We start from the raw sequence: 16028 nt of genomic DNA, 5'->3' as shown, positions 1-16028 counted from the left end.
TAAGTAATTATATTATTAATTGATTATCAATTTGGGAGTCAAGTTACACTTGACCAAAATCATTCCCTTACCGAGTAGTTACTGAATCTCCAGTGGCTTTGGTTGTCTGCTGAATAGTGAATGTCTCTGAAGAGTGTTTGGACACTAAATTGTAATTAATTCTTGTAAACTGTGAGTTTAGCTTCATAGCAGTCGGTTCACTAGTGGTTAGGGACAAAATAGGATAAAAACAAATTAAGCAAACAAATATAAAAACACTGATATCATCCAAAATGTTATTTTAAGCTCAGTTCAGGTCAAAGATGAACAAAATGAGCTGAAAATTTGAAACAATTTGTAATATGCCATTCTGCAATGTTCTTAAAATCATCACACTAATACAAGTAAATGAGGAAATGTATTGTTTGGAATCCTAACAATTCTCTTAACTGTTGGATATAAGTGGTAGCATCTTGCACACACAAACACACCACTGTAAAACAGTGGGCTCTAATACTAGCCGTTGAAGGTTTTACCAGCTGAATCAGTGGTAATACCATCATTTGGCTTGAGTTGACCTGCCAGTTCACATATATTTCAGTGAAATATCCTAATCTTGTCACAAATCTTTGGTCTGAACTGGGCTTTAAACCCCGAAAGTCAGGATCAAAACGTCACTAAATGAAACATTCACCTTCAGGATCAAGATTTTGGAAGTTGCGTGAATTGACAACATTGAATTAAATGTTGAAACAAGACAAAATTTATATAGGATTACATTTATATGAGCATAATTTCTGAGCGACAGAGCTCTTCTTCCTCTGGACACTTCCACATTTCTTGGAGGAATCCTGTGCGACATTTGCACAGGACACGACCAGAGACTCCCCTTGATTCCTGTAGCATGTAAAATCTTTGAATGAACTCTGTGTGTAAACTGCCAGTGTCATATCAGAGGTGTGTAGGGGGGGGTGGAGCTGTGACTCGGGGATCACGTTGTCGCCTGGAAGCCGTTTGTTTTGGAGGGAATCCTGTTGGAGCTGCCAGGAGCAAACCACCACACCAGGAGCGACCACGTGCTGCTGCTGCTTCAGTGTCTGGCCCAGACCCAGTGCTGTCAGACACAGGGCACTGAGTCAGCGCCGGGGTGTTGTTACAGGAGACATCAGGGTGCTTGTCAGCTGGCATCAGCCCTCTAGTTAGTAGGAAGGAAAAGCCGGCGAAAGGGGGGGGGGGGGGGGTCGGAGGGGGGAGGAGGGTGATTTGGCGATAGCGATGCCCCGTCAGTGGCGTGTCCTCCTCCCTGCCTGGTGCCTGGCCCTGGGCTACAGAGGCAAGGCAACACTCCCTGGAGATTAGTACTGAGCCAGAAATGATGAATGGAGGGAAGAGGCTGGTGTGTGTATGTGAGTGTGCGTGTGTCTGCTTGTGTGTGTGTGTGTGTAAAAGTCACACGATTCTCTCTGACTCTGTTTCTACCACGCTATTTTTTTCCGTCCTCACGAGATCCCCCCTCCCCTTTTCCTCCCTTCATCTTTAGTAGAGAGAGGGAAATCCCTGCCCAGCGGGAGGAGGGGTGAAGGGGGGAGGGGAGTCAGTTAATGTGTATGTGTACGTGTGAGAGCTACAGAGGCGAGAGGGTGATGTGAGAAAATGTGAATAAATGTGACCTGCCACTGACCCCGGTGTTGTGTGTGGATGTGTATGTGTGTGTGCCAGTTTAATGAATGGGAACCTGTGAGTCATCAGACTGGCGTGCTAATAGTGAGAAGTCCTAGGCTGAAGTTAAGGATGAGCGCCGCTGTGTCACACATACACACACACACACACACACACAACACAAACAAACTATCACTCACTCTTGTGCATGTACACACACCTCTCGCTGCCTCCTGTCTCTACAGGCTCGGCGGTAATCTGTCAGAGTCAGGCTTCAGATCATTGTTTCCTGGTGACTCCAAGAGCCTGCCGGTGGTTGAGGGGAGTGATGGAGGGTGGTGAGGGGGATTGGCATGCTGTGATGAGCTGGAGGATTCAACATTTTTGCTGGCTGTGCACTCAAAAGCCAGTCAGCTTGACACAAACTGCGCTCCTCTGTGCAGCACTCAGGAATTTCTTAATGGGATTTAGGATTGCCAAAAGCAGCAAGTGTTCTTAAAAGCCCCCCAGCAGTGCTTAGCTGATCTATTCCCGCTTCGCTATCAAACGTCAGCTCTCACCCATCGTTGCTGGCGCGAATTCAAAAAAATGGATGTTCTCTGAATTTGTGGGAATCTTTAAATTCTTGAATTTGAAAAACCTGCAGTCACAGCTTCCTTGTTGTTGTCCGTCATACAGTTTGTATATCGTTGTTTTGCAGCTGGTTCTGGATCCCTGCAAGGCCCCCAGACTCCTCAGTCCACCAGTAGTTCCATGGCAGAAGGAGGAGACCTGAAACCACCGACTCCAGCCTCAACCCCACATTCACAAATGCCCCCCATGCCTGGTGTCAGGTACAGTCGAAACCACAATATCATCTTAAAATACTCTGATAACAAACCAAAATCGACACTTCCAGTTGTGTGTATCCCTTCCGATTTATATCAGTTCCCTGGTTCTATTCCTAAATGTTAAAAGATATGTTTAGATAACAGAAATATCTTTATTGTAAGCATTAGCTGAACATTATTTGTTTACTGTATAAATAGTATTTACTTTGCATTCACTGCTATTTACTAAATGCATACAATAAAACACAGGATCCTCTACATGCAACTTAAACTAAAACTAGTTGTTTTAAAAGTGTATATGGACCAGTTCAGGACTGTGAGGAACAACCAAACAAAAAAATCTGGTCTGAATTCAGCATTTAGACCATCCAGTAACTAGAAAGTAACGTCATCAACAAAAAACCCCTCAGTAACAGGTTAGTTTAAGGGTCAAAACAAGCCAATCTGAATGGTTTCTTCTGTCAGATTTTTTCCATCTTTTACATCGCTGTGACGTTAAGCATCTATGCTAACTTGTATCTAAAATGGACGTGTTATATCTGAAGCAATATCTGAAGCAAAAGAAGCTTCTTATTTTACTAATTATTATTATACACTCTCCTACAGGAGTAGTGTTAATCTGCAGGACCCCTTCGCTGATGGTGGAGACCCTGCATTCCCCAGAAGGAATGCTATGACCCCCAACTCTCAGGGCTACCAGCCTGGGATGGGTGGTCCGGAGATGATGGGTCGGATGGCTCCCTATGAGTCCAGCAAGGACCCCTTTGGTGGCATGAGGAAAGGTGGGTGTAAAACTAATCTCACTTACTTTTACCTGCTATAGGATCTCTGTCAAGTGCTGAGAGTAAAAATGTCGTGTTTTTTTACTTGTTCAGCTGGTGAGCAGTTCATGCAGCCCGGACCCAACAGTGGAATGGGAGAGCAGTACAACAGAGGCCCCCCAGGCCCTATGGGTAACATGCAGATGAGCCAGAGGCAACAGTATCCTTATGGATACGACCGAAGGTAAATATATTGCGTTAGATCCAACTGCTTATCAGGATGGAAAAGAAGTCTAGCACATCGTCCTTTTGGTAAAACTCAGATGGACTAATGGAAGTGTTTTTGATTCTACAGACAGGAACCAGGCATGGGCCCTGACGGCAGCATGGGACCAGGAGCTCCACAGCCCAACATGATGCCTTCTGGAGCCGACACAGGGATGTACTCACCAAGCCGCCCTCCACCACAGCAACGGTCAGTGCTCATCACTACGAACAGTGGGATTTTTGTAGATGGTTGTTAAAAGGCTGTTTCATATTTGTGATCATTTTCAGAGAGTTGGATGATATCCTTTTCATACTTAGACCGTCTTAAACAGTACTGAAAATTAGACATGAATCAGTGTGAACTCCTCTCTTTTGTTATTGTTTTCAGGCATGACTCCTATGCCAACCAGTACCCTGGCCAGGGAGCTCCCCCTGGTGGCCCATATTCAAATCAACAACCAGGAATGTATCCACAGCAGCAACCGGTGAGAACATTTTGTTCAGTGTTTTCAGAGTTGCTCTTGCAGTCTGATTCTCCCTGACTTCAACATTTTTTAAAGATACATTTATATGACTCATACATTTCTGACACTCTTTATATTCACCGGTTTTCCATTAACCAGATTCAAGCATGAAATTTAGATGTTCACCAATTACATATAATTATGATTGTTATCTTTTGACAGAACTACAAGCGCCCTGTAGATGGAGGTTATGGCCCACCTGCTAAGCGCCATGAGGGTGAAATGTACAACGTCCCCTACAGTGGTCAGCAGCAGCCAGGACCCCAATCCTCAGGACCACAGGGTCAACAGGACATGTATAACCAGTATAATGCATACCCAGGAGGGGACCGCAGACCACCAGGCCCACAGAACCAGTTCCCCTTCCCCTTTGGCCGGGACAGAGGGCCATCATCTGCAGGCCCCAACTCCCAGTCACCAATGCCTTCCCAGATGATGGTAAGCCCCATGCCTTCAGGTCCTGATGGACCCCAGGGTCCAATGTGGCAGGGCCGCAATGAAATGGGCTATCCCAACTATCCCAACCGGCAGGGTCCTCCTGTACCCGGCCAGGGACCCGGATACCACGGCATGAACCGCTCTGAGGAGATGATGTCCTCAGACCAACGCATGAACCACGAGGGTCAATGGCCCGGCCACGTCAACCAGCGGCAGCCACCGTTCGGCCCTGGAGGCTCTGGACCACCCATGACAAGACCCCTGCCATCCACCTACCAGACTTCCCAGAACCACATTCCTCAGGTGTCGAGCCCAGCACCCATGCAGCGGCCCTTGGACAGCAGGACGTCGCCCAGCAAGTCCACTTACATGCATCCGGGCATCAAAGTGCAGAAAGCTGGACCCCCAGTGCCCGCCTCTCACATTGGCCAGGCCCCTGTGCAGCAACCAATGATCAGGAGAGATGTGGCCTTCCCTCCTGGCTCTGTGGAGGCCTCCCAACCCCACCTTAAGCCCCGCAAGAGGCTCACCATGAAAGACATCGGTATGTGACTTTGACTTAATCCCTCAGTCAATACTTGACCTGATCATGAGAACCGATAATTTGTAGTACAAAGAAAAGAAATACTGTCAAAATCAATTACTATATTGCTGTATTATTACTGTATTATGTAAACAAGAAAAACACATTACATTTTATTTCAGTGTTGAATTATTGTATGTTCTGATCTTATGAATGAGTTGATCTTTGGCCACTGTATTGACTGATCACAGTTTCTCATCCACATTCTGTTTTTTTTAGGTACTCCTGAGGCTTGGAGAGTAATGATGTCACTGAAGTCAGGCTTGCTTGCTGAAAGCACCTGGGCCTTGGACACCATTAATATTTTATTGTATGATGACAGTAGCATTACTACTTTTAACTTATGCCAGGTGAGTTCCGCAATGTTACATTTGTCTTAGCGTTTCTGTGGGTTCAGAATGCAGTTATTTCAACTCAAAGCCTTAAAAGTCTGATTATGACACTTAAGTTAGAAGTCTCTCAAGTTGAGGAAACCGACTAAAACCATTTAAGTTGCATTTAAGTCAGATAGTGAGCTGAGCTGCCTTACTTCCTTCTTGTCTCATTTGAGAGCTGCACATGCGTAGCATTAACCCAGCACTTCTAAGAAAATGACACTGAGGAAAGGTGCTTATGAACTATAGGACAAGGCTTCTGTAAAAAGTCACTGAAGAACTGACGGCATCTCGCTGTTATTCAATCTGCAAATAAATCAAGCATTTTGTATATTTTCTGACCCACCCACTGATGGGCATGTGAACAAAAACAGTTTTGCTCATCATGATGGAACATGAAATAAGCCTTAAAAAGACTTAAATTGAAACTCCTAGAAACATTGTTTGATGTAAATTCTTTATAGCGTGTCCTTGTAGGACTGTTTTGGTGACTTGACTTCTTCTGTTCCTCAGCTGCCTGGATTCCTGGAGCTGGTGGTGGAGTACTTCAGACGCTGCCTCATCGAGATCTTTGGCATCCTAAAGGAGTACGAAGTAGGAGACCCGGGCCAGCGCACCCTCATAGACCCCAACGCTGCTGATGACGACTCTGATGATGAGATTCCAATGCCTGAGGGAGGGGACATGGACACAGATGAAGAAGACGAGGATGAGGAGGAGGTAGAGGAAAAGGCCAATCCTGACAACTCGTCACTGGTCCAGGTGAAACAGGAGGAGGAGGACTCCCTGAGAGACAAGTCTTCAGAGGATGAGGAAGAGGAGAAGGAAAGGGAGTCTTCTGTCAAGGAACCCATTACCTCTACCTCAGGGTCCTCCCAGGACCCCAGCATCCACTCGGAAAAGCCCAAGCAGGCCAGCAAGTTCGATAAACTCCCCATCAAGGTGGTCCGTAAGAAGAACCCCTTCCTGGTGAACCACTCATCCAAGCTTGGGCAGCGGCAGAGCTTCGACAGTGGCCTGATACACTGGAGCATTGGCGGCGGGGACACTACGGAACACATCCAGACCCACTTTGAGAGCAGGATGGACCTGCTCAAACAGCGGAAACGCACACCAACAGCCACTGAGAGCCGCAAGAAGGTCCAGGTCCAGGTCCAGGTCCCTCCAGCCGTGACAGAGACCTCTGACACATCCAAGTCCAGTGGAGAGGACAAGCCCCGGCAGCAACAGCAGCCCCAGTCCTCGGAACCTCAGAAGTCTTCAGCAGAGAAGACCAGTTCTCCTGCTCTTCCCATCGGCGCGCCGGTCACTGCCACCATCGATGACGTGCTATCAGCCCGCCCAGGGTCGGTTACAGAAGAAGTGGTTCGTGGAGGAGCTGAGGAGCAGAAGGAGAACGGCAAGTACCTGTTCAGCATTAACCCCGACCTCCAGAGCCGCCGCAACGTGAAGATCCTGGAAGATGAGCCTCACAGCAAAGATGAAACGCCGCTCAGCACTCTGTCGGACTGGCAGGACTCGCTAGCGCGGCGGTGCATCTGTGTGTCCAACATTGTGCGCAGCCTCTCCTTTGTCCCAGGGAACGACCTGGAGATGTCCAAACACCCGGGCCTGCTGCTGCTGCTGGGCCGCCTGGTGCTGCTCCACCACAGGCACCCCGAACGGAAACAAGCACCCGTCACTTACGAGAAGGAGGAGGAGGAGGACGAAGGCGTGAGCTGCGAGAGAGACGAGTGGTGGTGGGACTGTCTGGAGGTGTTGCGGGAGAACTGCCTGGTCACTCTGGCCAACATCTCAGGCCAGCTGGACCTTTCTATCTACCCAGAGAGCATATGCCTGCCACTACTGGATGGCCTGCTCCACTGGGCCGTGTGCCCCTCAGCCGAGGCACTGGACCCCTTCCCCACGCTGGGGCCCCATGGCTCACTTTCCCCCCAGAGACTGGTCCTAGAGACCCTCAGCAAGCTCAGCATCCAGGACAACAACGTCGACCTCATTCTGGCAACGCCGCCGTTCAGCCGCTTGGAGAAGCTCTATGGCTCGCTGGTGCGCTTGGTCGGGGAGCGCAAGGTGGCCGTGTGCCGGGAAATGGCGGTCGTCCTGTTGGCTAACTTGGCTCAGGGCGACAGCTTGGCGGCACGGGCCATCGCCGTACAGAAAGGCAGCGTGGGGAACCTGCTGGGCTTCCTGGAGGACAGCTTAGCGGCGACCCAGTACCAGCAGAGCCAGAGCTCCCTGTTACAAATGCAGGGCGGACCCCATTTCGAACCCACCAGTGTGGACATGATGCGGCGGGCGGCCCGGGCCCTGCACGCTCTCGCTAAAGTAGAGGAAAACCACTCAGAGTTCACTTTGTACGAGTCGCGGCTACTGGACATCTCGGTGTCCCCACTTATGAACTCTATGGTGTCCCAAGTGATCTGTGATGTACTGTTTCTGATCGGCCAGTCATGACAGCCGTGGGGAGGTGTCAGCTCCGCCTCTTTCCGTTCCCCCTCACCCCCGTTCTTTTTTTGTGTGCGTGTGTCTGTTGCGTGTGAGTGAAGAGCAAAAACTGACTGTCCTATTTTTTTTTTTTTTTTTTTTTAATTTATGCAAAATCACCTCGGATTCCACTGTCTTTCTTACCCCTGCTTCTCACTAAAGGAAGGAATATCATGAAGTAGCTGTGGAGTTGAAACAAAATGGAAAGACGGCGGCGGAGAAGAGCAGATCGGGACCCAGGCATAGGACAGAGTGCACTGCCCTGCGGAAAGGACTTGTTTTTTAATGAAAAGAAAAATCTCAAGAAAAAAAAAGAAAAAAACTGTAACCAAAGTTGCTGTCTCGTTTACAGTGAGTTTGGGGGATACATGTGCTCGCTTTCTCCCTTCGGGGGTCGGCAGGGGGGAAGAGGGGGCACGGACTAAACAATATTATGGTTCATGTTCGGAGGCTACATAGACTCACAGACTGTGGTGTGGTATAATTGCTGTAACTTTGGATGCTATATACTCAGCCCCACAGGAACCACATTATTGGCTGTGAACAGACATGTGTCATGGGAGGCCTGTGCAGTAGATTGTAGGACTTTTTTCTGTACTGTACACCTTAAAAACTGTAAACATACTGTAATAATACTGTTTCACACTGAGATACGCTGGCTTGGCAGCAAACTGTAGTTTTTAAAAACAGTTTTAGTTAATGTTGAGAGAGAAAAACGGCTTTCCCCCCAAAGTATGGTGAACCTACAACACCCTGACCTCTTTGTCCCTTGATTGTATGACTTGACCCTTATATTAAAAAGTCACCTCTTTAGGACTGGTCCTCAGCTCTAGATGCAGTCCAAGCTGCAGTGTATATATGATGTTGTACATTACACTTCTCTCTCTTCTTTCTCAACTTCTGTTGCTCTTCACCATTTTTAATCTTTGACAAAAGTTCCCCTTGCATCAAGTACGCCATGTAACTTACTTGACGCCCACCCGCTCCCGTTGCCTCGGCGCTTCGCCCCGGTGGCTCCGGCGGTGGCGGGGGTGGGAGTGGGGTGTTTAGCTGCTGTCCAACCAACGCCACCCCCAACAAACAAACACAACTTCAGTTTTCAGTTCGGTCTGGGTGTAGAGAATATAACAACAAAATCATGTCTGCGGTTCCATTTGAGCTCCTTCATAAATGACAAACTAGACCTTGATGAAGAAACCATTTTACTTTTGTTTATTTTGTTTTTTGTTTTTTTTTTTCCAGTGATGCGGATTCTGCATATTTGTATTTCAGATGATGTAGCTAAAAACTTGATGTAAATTCCTCTTTTTTCCTTTTTTTTGGCTTAATGAATATCATTTATTCAGTATGAAATCTTTATACTATATGTTCCACGTGTTAAGAATAAATGTACATTAAATCTTCGTAAGACGTTTGCTGTGGATTTATTTTTTCTCCCACTCGTACAGCAGTAAATAAAGCCCTGGATTTTTCCATTTGGCCCACACTTCACTTCAGAGACTCTTTAATACCAGGAAAGCTGCGGCGCTGGGTTTTGCTGACCGTTGGATGCAGACGCTCGTCGCACACTTCGCTCTTGACGAGTCTGTCGCTGATCAAATGCACAGCCATGTTTTCCATCTGTGTACCGTCTGACATCTCACCTCTGTTGCGTGACTGTCCTTGTCGCTGAAATGCACATGCGGAGATGATATTTACATCTATATTTACATTAGCAGCCTCCGTCTGCTCCACACATACAGATAAGAACCGAGACAAACCCTGTTATTCCACTGTAATGTTTAACTGGATTTAACTCATTCGGTTTTAAGTCCCCTTTTTAAAGACCTTCTGATACCAAATGTACCCATCAAAAACAAACTGTCTATTCTTATGACGAGTATAATTATCAAGAGTATAAATTACTGTCTGCAAAAACCAGAGTGAGCTAAATGTGGCATCAGTGCTGTTTTCAGACTCGACCGCCACCTCTTTAGTCTTGATGTGGTTTTTATGTTGTTTTATTTATTCAGGAAGTCTCATTGATCTTGAGATGTTTTCTTTTTCTTTTTTTCAAAGGATGTGAAAACAGAGTAATCTACAGTAAAGACCTCACTTCCTTTTCACAACATTGACTTTAGGGGAGTCTGACTTGAACTGCATTAAGCACCAGGATCTCCTAAAATAAACCTGAGTGGGTTGGATGGATACACTCAGAACTCTCAGACTAATTATTAACAGTGACGACATGAAACTTTGATGCTTAACCCTTTAACCCCTCAGACATTTTTGCAGGTAAACGTGCTGCTATGAATTAGCGTCAGTTTCAGTTTCATAAAAGCTGCTGTGAGTATGTGTTTGTTCCTTTTCTTCAGTGGTTTTGTTTTACTGTGTGTTTTAGGGTCAGAACTGGGTAGAATAACAGAAAAAGACAAACAGGAATTGGAAGTTTTACAGGTTTTTTTTACCAAGAAAGGCACTCAGAATGTACATTAAGAAGAGATTTCGGATGTTGAACGTGAACTGGAATGCAATTTTGGCCCATTTGTTTTAGTTTTGGGGCTTTTTTTGTTTTTTTTTTCTAAATCAGTCCAGCTACTTTCTGGTTGAACTCCAAAAAGCAGTTACACAGTAAAAGCACAGTAAAAAAATCATAACGTAAATGGTAAAAACAAGAAACCTGATATTACAGTATTTTATTTTTTATTGAACTGTCTTCTCTCTGTAGCACTTTGAGATTCTGCTGAATGAGAAGTGCTTTACAAATGCAATTTATTATTATTATCACAAGGAACACTGTTTAAAAAAAAAAAGCCCAAACTGTCTTTTTTTTTTTTTTTTTCTTTTTTATAGCGAGTCAGTTTCCATTCCATTCCGCAGATGGCAGGGGGTGTACTGAGCATGCTCAGATGTCTGGAAACCACAAGGTCTGTTCTCTTAGCATGTTTTGAAAATTTTCCTATTGAGCAAACAGTTGAATTTTTATGAATATTGGAAACAAATCATACATCCAGGATGTTCACCACAGACACGTCAGGGGTTAAAGGGTTAAAATGTTTAAAGGGACAATCTGGGGCTTTAGTGCAGAGGTTTACACACACACCAGAGGCAAAACAAGCACCAACATGACTGCCTTTAACTGAGGAGACTAAAACTAATTATTATAAATTAAAGGCGGTCGATCTTCACGGTGATTTTAACTTTAAAAAAAAAGTCTTTGCTAACTTTTTTCAGCTATGTACTTTAAAATAATTTTCACAAAATACCTTCATACATGGACATTTTGACAAGTTTGAAGTAAAAAAATGAGGCTAAATTTAAGTGGATCAGTTAAAATATCATTAACATGTCATCATTTGCCCTCCCACCAAACTGAAACACTAATGCTTAAAAAAAAAAATTTTTTTTTCAACACTTTGTAGACTTGACTCAAGTCATTTATTTACATAGTTGGGTATTTATAGAAACAGATGTTTCTCCACCTCAGTTTTCAGTAACATTTTTGACACAAACCTGCTTAATCACACCACAGAGCACTATCATTATAAATCTAAATGTCATATATCCTAAAACTCCATTTCCACCTGTACACGCACAAGCAACAAAACAGTTTTCAGGCGTAGTTTTCAGAAATAATCATTTTCAGTGACCTAAACTGGAGTTTTCATGTCAATGAAAGGCAAAAACCCATGAAAGAGTTATTAGTTTTTCTAAATACCTGTCGACATATATATATGGTATCAGTGTAACACCTACACTGAACAAAAATATTAATGCCACACTTGTTTTTGCTCCCATTTTTCATGAGCTGAACTCAAAGATCTAAAACTTTTTCTGTGTACACACAAGGTTTATTTCTCTCAAATATTGTTCACAAATCTGTTTAAATTTGTGTTAGTGAACACTTCTCCTTTGCTGAGATAATCCATCCACCTCACAGGTGTGGCATATCCAGATGCTGATTAGACAGCATGATTATTGCACAGGTGTGCCTTAGGCTGGCCACAATAAAAGGCCACTCTAAAATGTGCAGTTTTATCACACAGCACAATACCACAGATGTCACAAGTTTTGAGGGAATATGAAATTGGCATGTGACTTCAGGAATCTCCACCAGAGCTTTTGCCTGTGAATTGAATGTTCATTTCTCTACCACAAGCCATCTCCAAAGGTGTTTCAGAGAATTCATGAAGAAGACTGCGTGAGGAAAATGGTGGTCACACCAAATACTGACTGGTTTTCTGACCCCCCTGGACCACCCAATACAGTAAAAGTGCACATTTTAGAGTGGCCTTTTATTGTGGCCAGCCTAAGGCACACCTGTGCAATAATCCTGCTGTCTAATCAGCATCTTGATATGCCACACCTGTGAGGTGGATGGATTATCTCAGCAAAGGACAAAGGAGAAGTGCTCACTAACACAGATTTAGACAAATTTATGAACAGTATTTGAGAGAAATAGGCCTTTTGTGTTCATAGAAAAAGTTTTAGATTGTTGAGTTCAGCTCATGAAAAATGGGAGCAAAAAGCAAAAGTGTGGCATTTATATTTTTGTTCAGTGTACTTAAGTCAACCAAATTTTGCCTAGATTGGTAAAAGTCACCAGAAGCAGTGGTCTGTAGGGGGCGCTGCTGAGTGAGTTTTTGTTGTACATATCCAAATCAAACCCAGATTTTGGCAAATTGTGATATCTGCAAATTATACTTTTTGTTAATGATCAGACCCTCAGAAATGGATGTGAATCAGAAAAAACAAACAAAAAAGCAATAGTGTAGATGCAATAGTTATATAATATTTAACATAAACATCTGCAGCAGAAACAGTGCCGTAAATATTCGTTTCGTGTCATGGAAATCTCCTCCCACCTCAGGACTCTTAAGGGTCAAAACACGGTAATCGAAATTTCTCTGACGGGACATTTTAGAGACAATTTGACAGACTAGTGTTGCTAAATGACCCACATTTTTACTTTTAAATTCATTTTTGCTTTAGTCTGACCATAAGGGATTATCTGAAACAAGGAGCTACTTTATATTGAATAAATTTTGAATGGCAATCAATTAAAGTTCGCTCTCTGACGGGACATTTCTGTGTTTAGACCCTCAAAACTTCATGACGTCTGCTCAGAGTTGCTGATAAACTCGCTCGTTGCGTGTTGCCCTGTCAAGCTCATGCTGAATTTTTTTCATCAGCCACCAAGCACAGAAATGTCTGAACCTCCTCGACCGACCACAGTGTAGTTTTGTGGGCTGTCATCATACCGCTATATTTACTGTAAACGTCCAAATCTGTTTTTTTAAAAATGGTGTGTCACACATTGATGATGCAATGACACAGACACTTCTCTGACCAATCAGTGGTCTGCAGTGTTTATAGGTCACATTTTAATCTTTACCCATTTTGGAACCTCTGCCAAGCAAGTACTAAAAAATTTGTACCGGGAACCAGATTCCAGGTTTTTTTACATAATGAAAACGCAAAAAGGCCAAGTCGACACAAACTGGTACCATGTAGTGCAGGGGTGTCAAACTCATTTTCTTCCGGGGCCACATTCAGCCCAATTTAATTTGAAGTGGGCCGGAACCAGTACAATAATTGCATGATAGCCAATAAATAATGACAACTTGAAATTGTTTTAGTGCAAAAGATAACATTCAATTATGCCAATATTTACATTTACAAACTATCCAAACAAAAAGGATGTGAATAACCTGAAAAATGAAATTTGTTAAGAAATGTAAGTACAATTTTTATCAATATTATGCTTTGACTTATCATTTATAGGCTACATGTGCATTACAGATCAGATCTACAAAGGCACAAAACATTTAGTTACAGGCAAAATATTGTTAAAATTGCACTTAATTTTCTTTAGACATTTCAGGTTGTTCATATTTGTTCAGGTTATTCACATTTTATTGTTAAAGGATAGTTTCTTAATGTAAATATTTTCATAATTTAATGTTTTTTGCACTAAGTCAAAGAGAAAAAAAATGGTGTTGTCATTATTTATAGGTTATTATATTATTTTTGAGTTCAATGCCCTAACTTGCACTTTGCAAATTCATCCCACGGGCCTGACTGGAAACTGTGGCGGGAGAGTTTTGGCCCCTGGGCCGCATGTTTGACACCTGTGACATAGTGGAAACGCGGCATTATGCTGCGTTCCAGGCAAGTTTTTGAGCCCGTAAGTCACGACTTCAAACCACAGCTCACGACTTTGTAGCACTCTAGGCAAGTCACGCCAAACTGCTTGAGCGCAAGGAATTGTGGTAGTTAGATGGAAACAAACCATCATGGTGGACCGTACAGAGCTTATGCTCATTTACAGTCATTTCTATCCCAGAGGTGTTTGCTCTTTGCTTATTTAGGGGAAACAGAGGAAGAAAAATGACACATAAGGCAAGAGGAGCTGTTATACCTGTGATGTTATGTTATTTGTATATTTGGATACGCATTTGGTATTAATTTTTTCTTGTCCTACTGCTACAGTAGCTGCTGATTATGCAGAGCATTTGCAGATAAATAACATTAGAGCAATACATTGTTTTAATAAACAGTCTGCATAAACACCACATCCATGGGGGTTGCCATTGTTGATTCACAGGGTATGTGACATCAGTGCTCAGAACTGGGAGTACATCAATCTAGTATAAGTTCATGGGTGGGAAGTCACAGCTTTGACTGACGTTTCAGTGCATTTTCACCAGTAGAAGTTTGGAAAAACATGGGTTACAGGTTGCCTTGAACGCAGCATTAGTAACCGGCAGAATATTGGTAAAATTCCACTTATTTTTCTTCATTTTCAGGTTGTTTATCATTGTTTTCATTATTCACATTTCATGTAAAGGGATAGTTTGTAAATGTAAACATTGTCAATGTGCAATTTTACCTTTTCACACTAAAATAAAAAAAAAAAAAAAAAAAAAGAAAATTTGGAATTGTCATTTATAGTTGTTTATAGGTTGTGTTATTATTTTGTGATCATTTTGGTCTGAATGTGGTCCTTGAACCAAAATGACACCCTTGACTGTTAATAACATCACAAATTCATCCCGTTGGCCGGCCGGTTTTGGCCCACGGGCCTCATGTTTGACACCTCTGATTTAGGTTTTTAGTTGGAGTTTTAGGCACATGTCTTATTCATTGTCTGACCAATCCCGCCCTCTAGGGGTCATTCTGTGGTAGTGACATAATAGTACAGGCCATTATAGAGGTCAGTTCAAGTGGGCCTTTTTTTGTCAAGATACACTGTAAAAAAAAAACTGTACTATTCTGGGAGCAGGGGTGCCAAAAAATATTGTTAAATAACGGAAAATAACCATCTCATAGAAATACGGTAATTTTCCATAATTAAAATACAGTTTTTTGCCCTAACTTTACATGAGATTTTGCATTGTTTTTTTTTGTTTTTTTTTACTTTTTAATGTTTAGTAAAGAATATTTACATGCATTAAAACAATCAAATTACCTATAAATATATATATAAATAATTTTCAATTAGACTAAGCTGTACAATCCACTGATAAAAACTGTATTTGGACAGTTTATCAGTGTTTATACATGTTATACATTCACAAAAATACATTTTTTCAACATTTTGTTATGAAACCTCCCATAATTATGCAAGATATTTGTCAATTAACAAACAAGTCTTGTTAAACTTACAGAACAAATACTTCTTTTACGGTTAATAGTCTGTAATTTTATCTCATTTTATCATTTTATTTTACAGTATTAAACTTTAAATTAACAGTTTAATCTCATAAGTAGAAAAGAAATATTTGTGAAATTATGATACATTTGCAAACGTATTTCAACAGTATTTTTCTGTGAAGAAAGAAAAAAATTCTTTTAAAAAATGGAAATTTTATGGTTATTCACAGTTAGTTTTTTTGTTATTTTACATTTGACATGTAAAATCACAGTCTATTTTTGCCATTTCACTGATATTTTCCTGTATCTTAAAAATACAGGAATAATCTAAAATAAACAGTGAAAATTCCGTTAAATTACAGATTTTTTTTTTTACAGTGTACAGTTTGTTAAATCAGTAATCGAAGACAAAAATAAATCTGACTTGTAATATTAGTGTTTGACATGAACACATACAGTCTGCCTTGTTAAATATGATTCAGTTTGTGCAGCAG

General features: G+C 42.6%; 1 protein-coding gene across 1 annotated transcript in view; it reads left to right on the top strand.

Annotated features, from left to right (window-relative positions):
• Positions 1 to 9302, top strand: part of arid1ab (AT-rich interactive domain 1Ab) — a 71419-nt gene extending 62117 nt beyond the window's left edge. Inside the window, 8 exon segments of the mRNA XM_030146745.1 lie at positions 2339 to 2471; positions 3075 to 3250; positions 3344 to 3473; positions 3585 to 3704; positions 3885 to 3981; positions 4183 to 5002; positions 5261 to 5391; positions 5929 to 9302. Of these exon segments, the coding sequence (XP_030002605.1) occupies positions 2339 to 2471; positions 3075 to 3250; positions 3344 to 3473; positions 3585 to 3704; positions 3885 to 3981; positions 4183 to 5002; positions 5261 to 5391; positions 5929 to 7869 (3548 nt within the window). The 3' untranslated portion in view covers positions 7870 to 9302.
• The last annotated feature ends 6726 nt before the right edge of the window (positions 9303 to 16028 follow it).

This window comes from Sphaeramia orbicularis, chromosome 11, assembly GCF_902148855.1.
Source record: "Sphaeramia orbicularis chromosome 11, fSphaOr1.1, whole genome shotgun sequence".
Taxonomy (NCBI): domain Eukaryota; kingdom Metazoa; phylum Chordata; class Actinopteri; order Kurtiformes; family Apogonidae; genus Sphaeramia; species Sphaeramia orbicularis.
The sequence above is the reverse complement of the archived record's forward strand: the minus strand, read 5'-3'. Positions and strand labels throughout refer to the sequence as shown.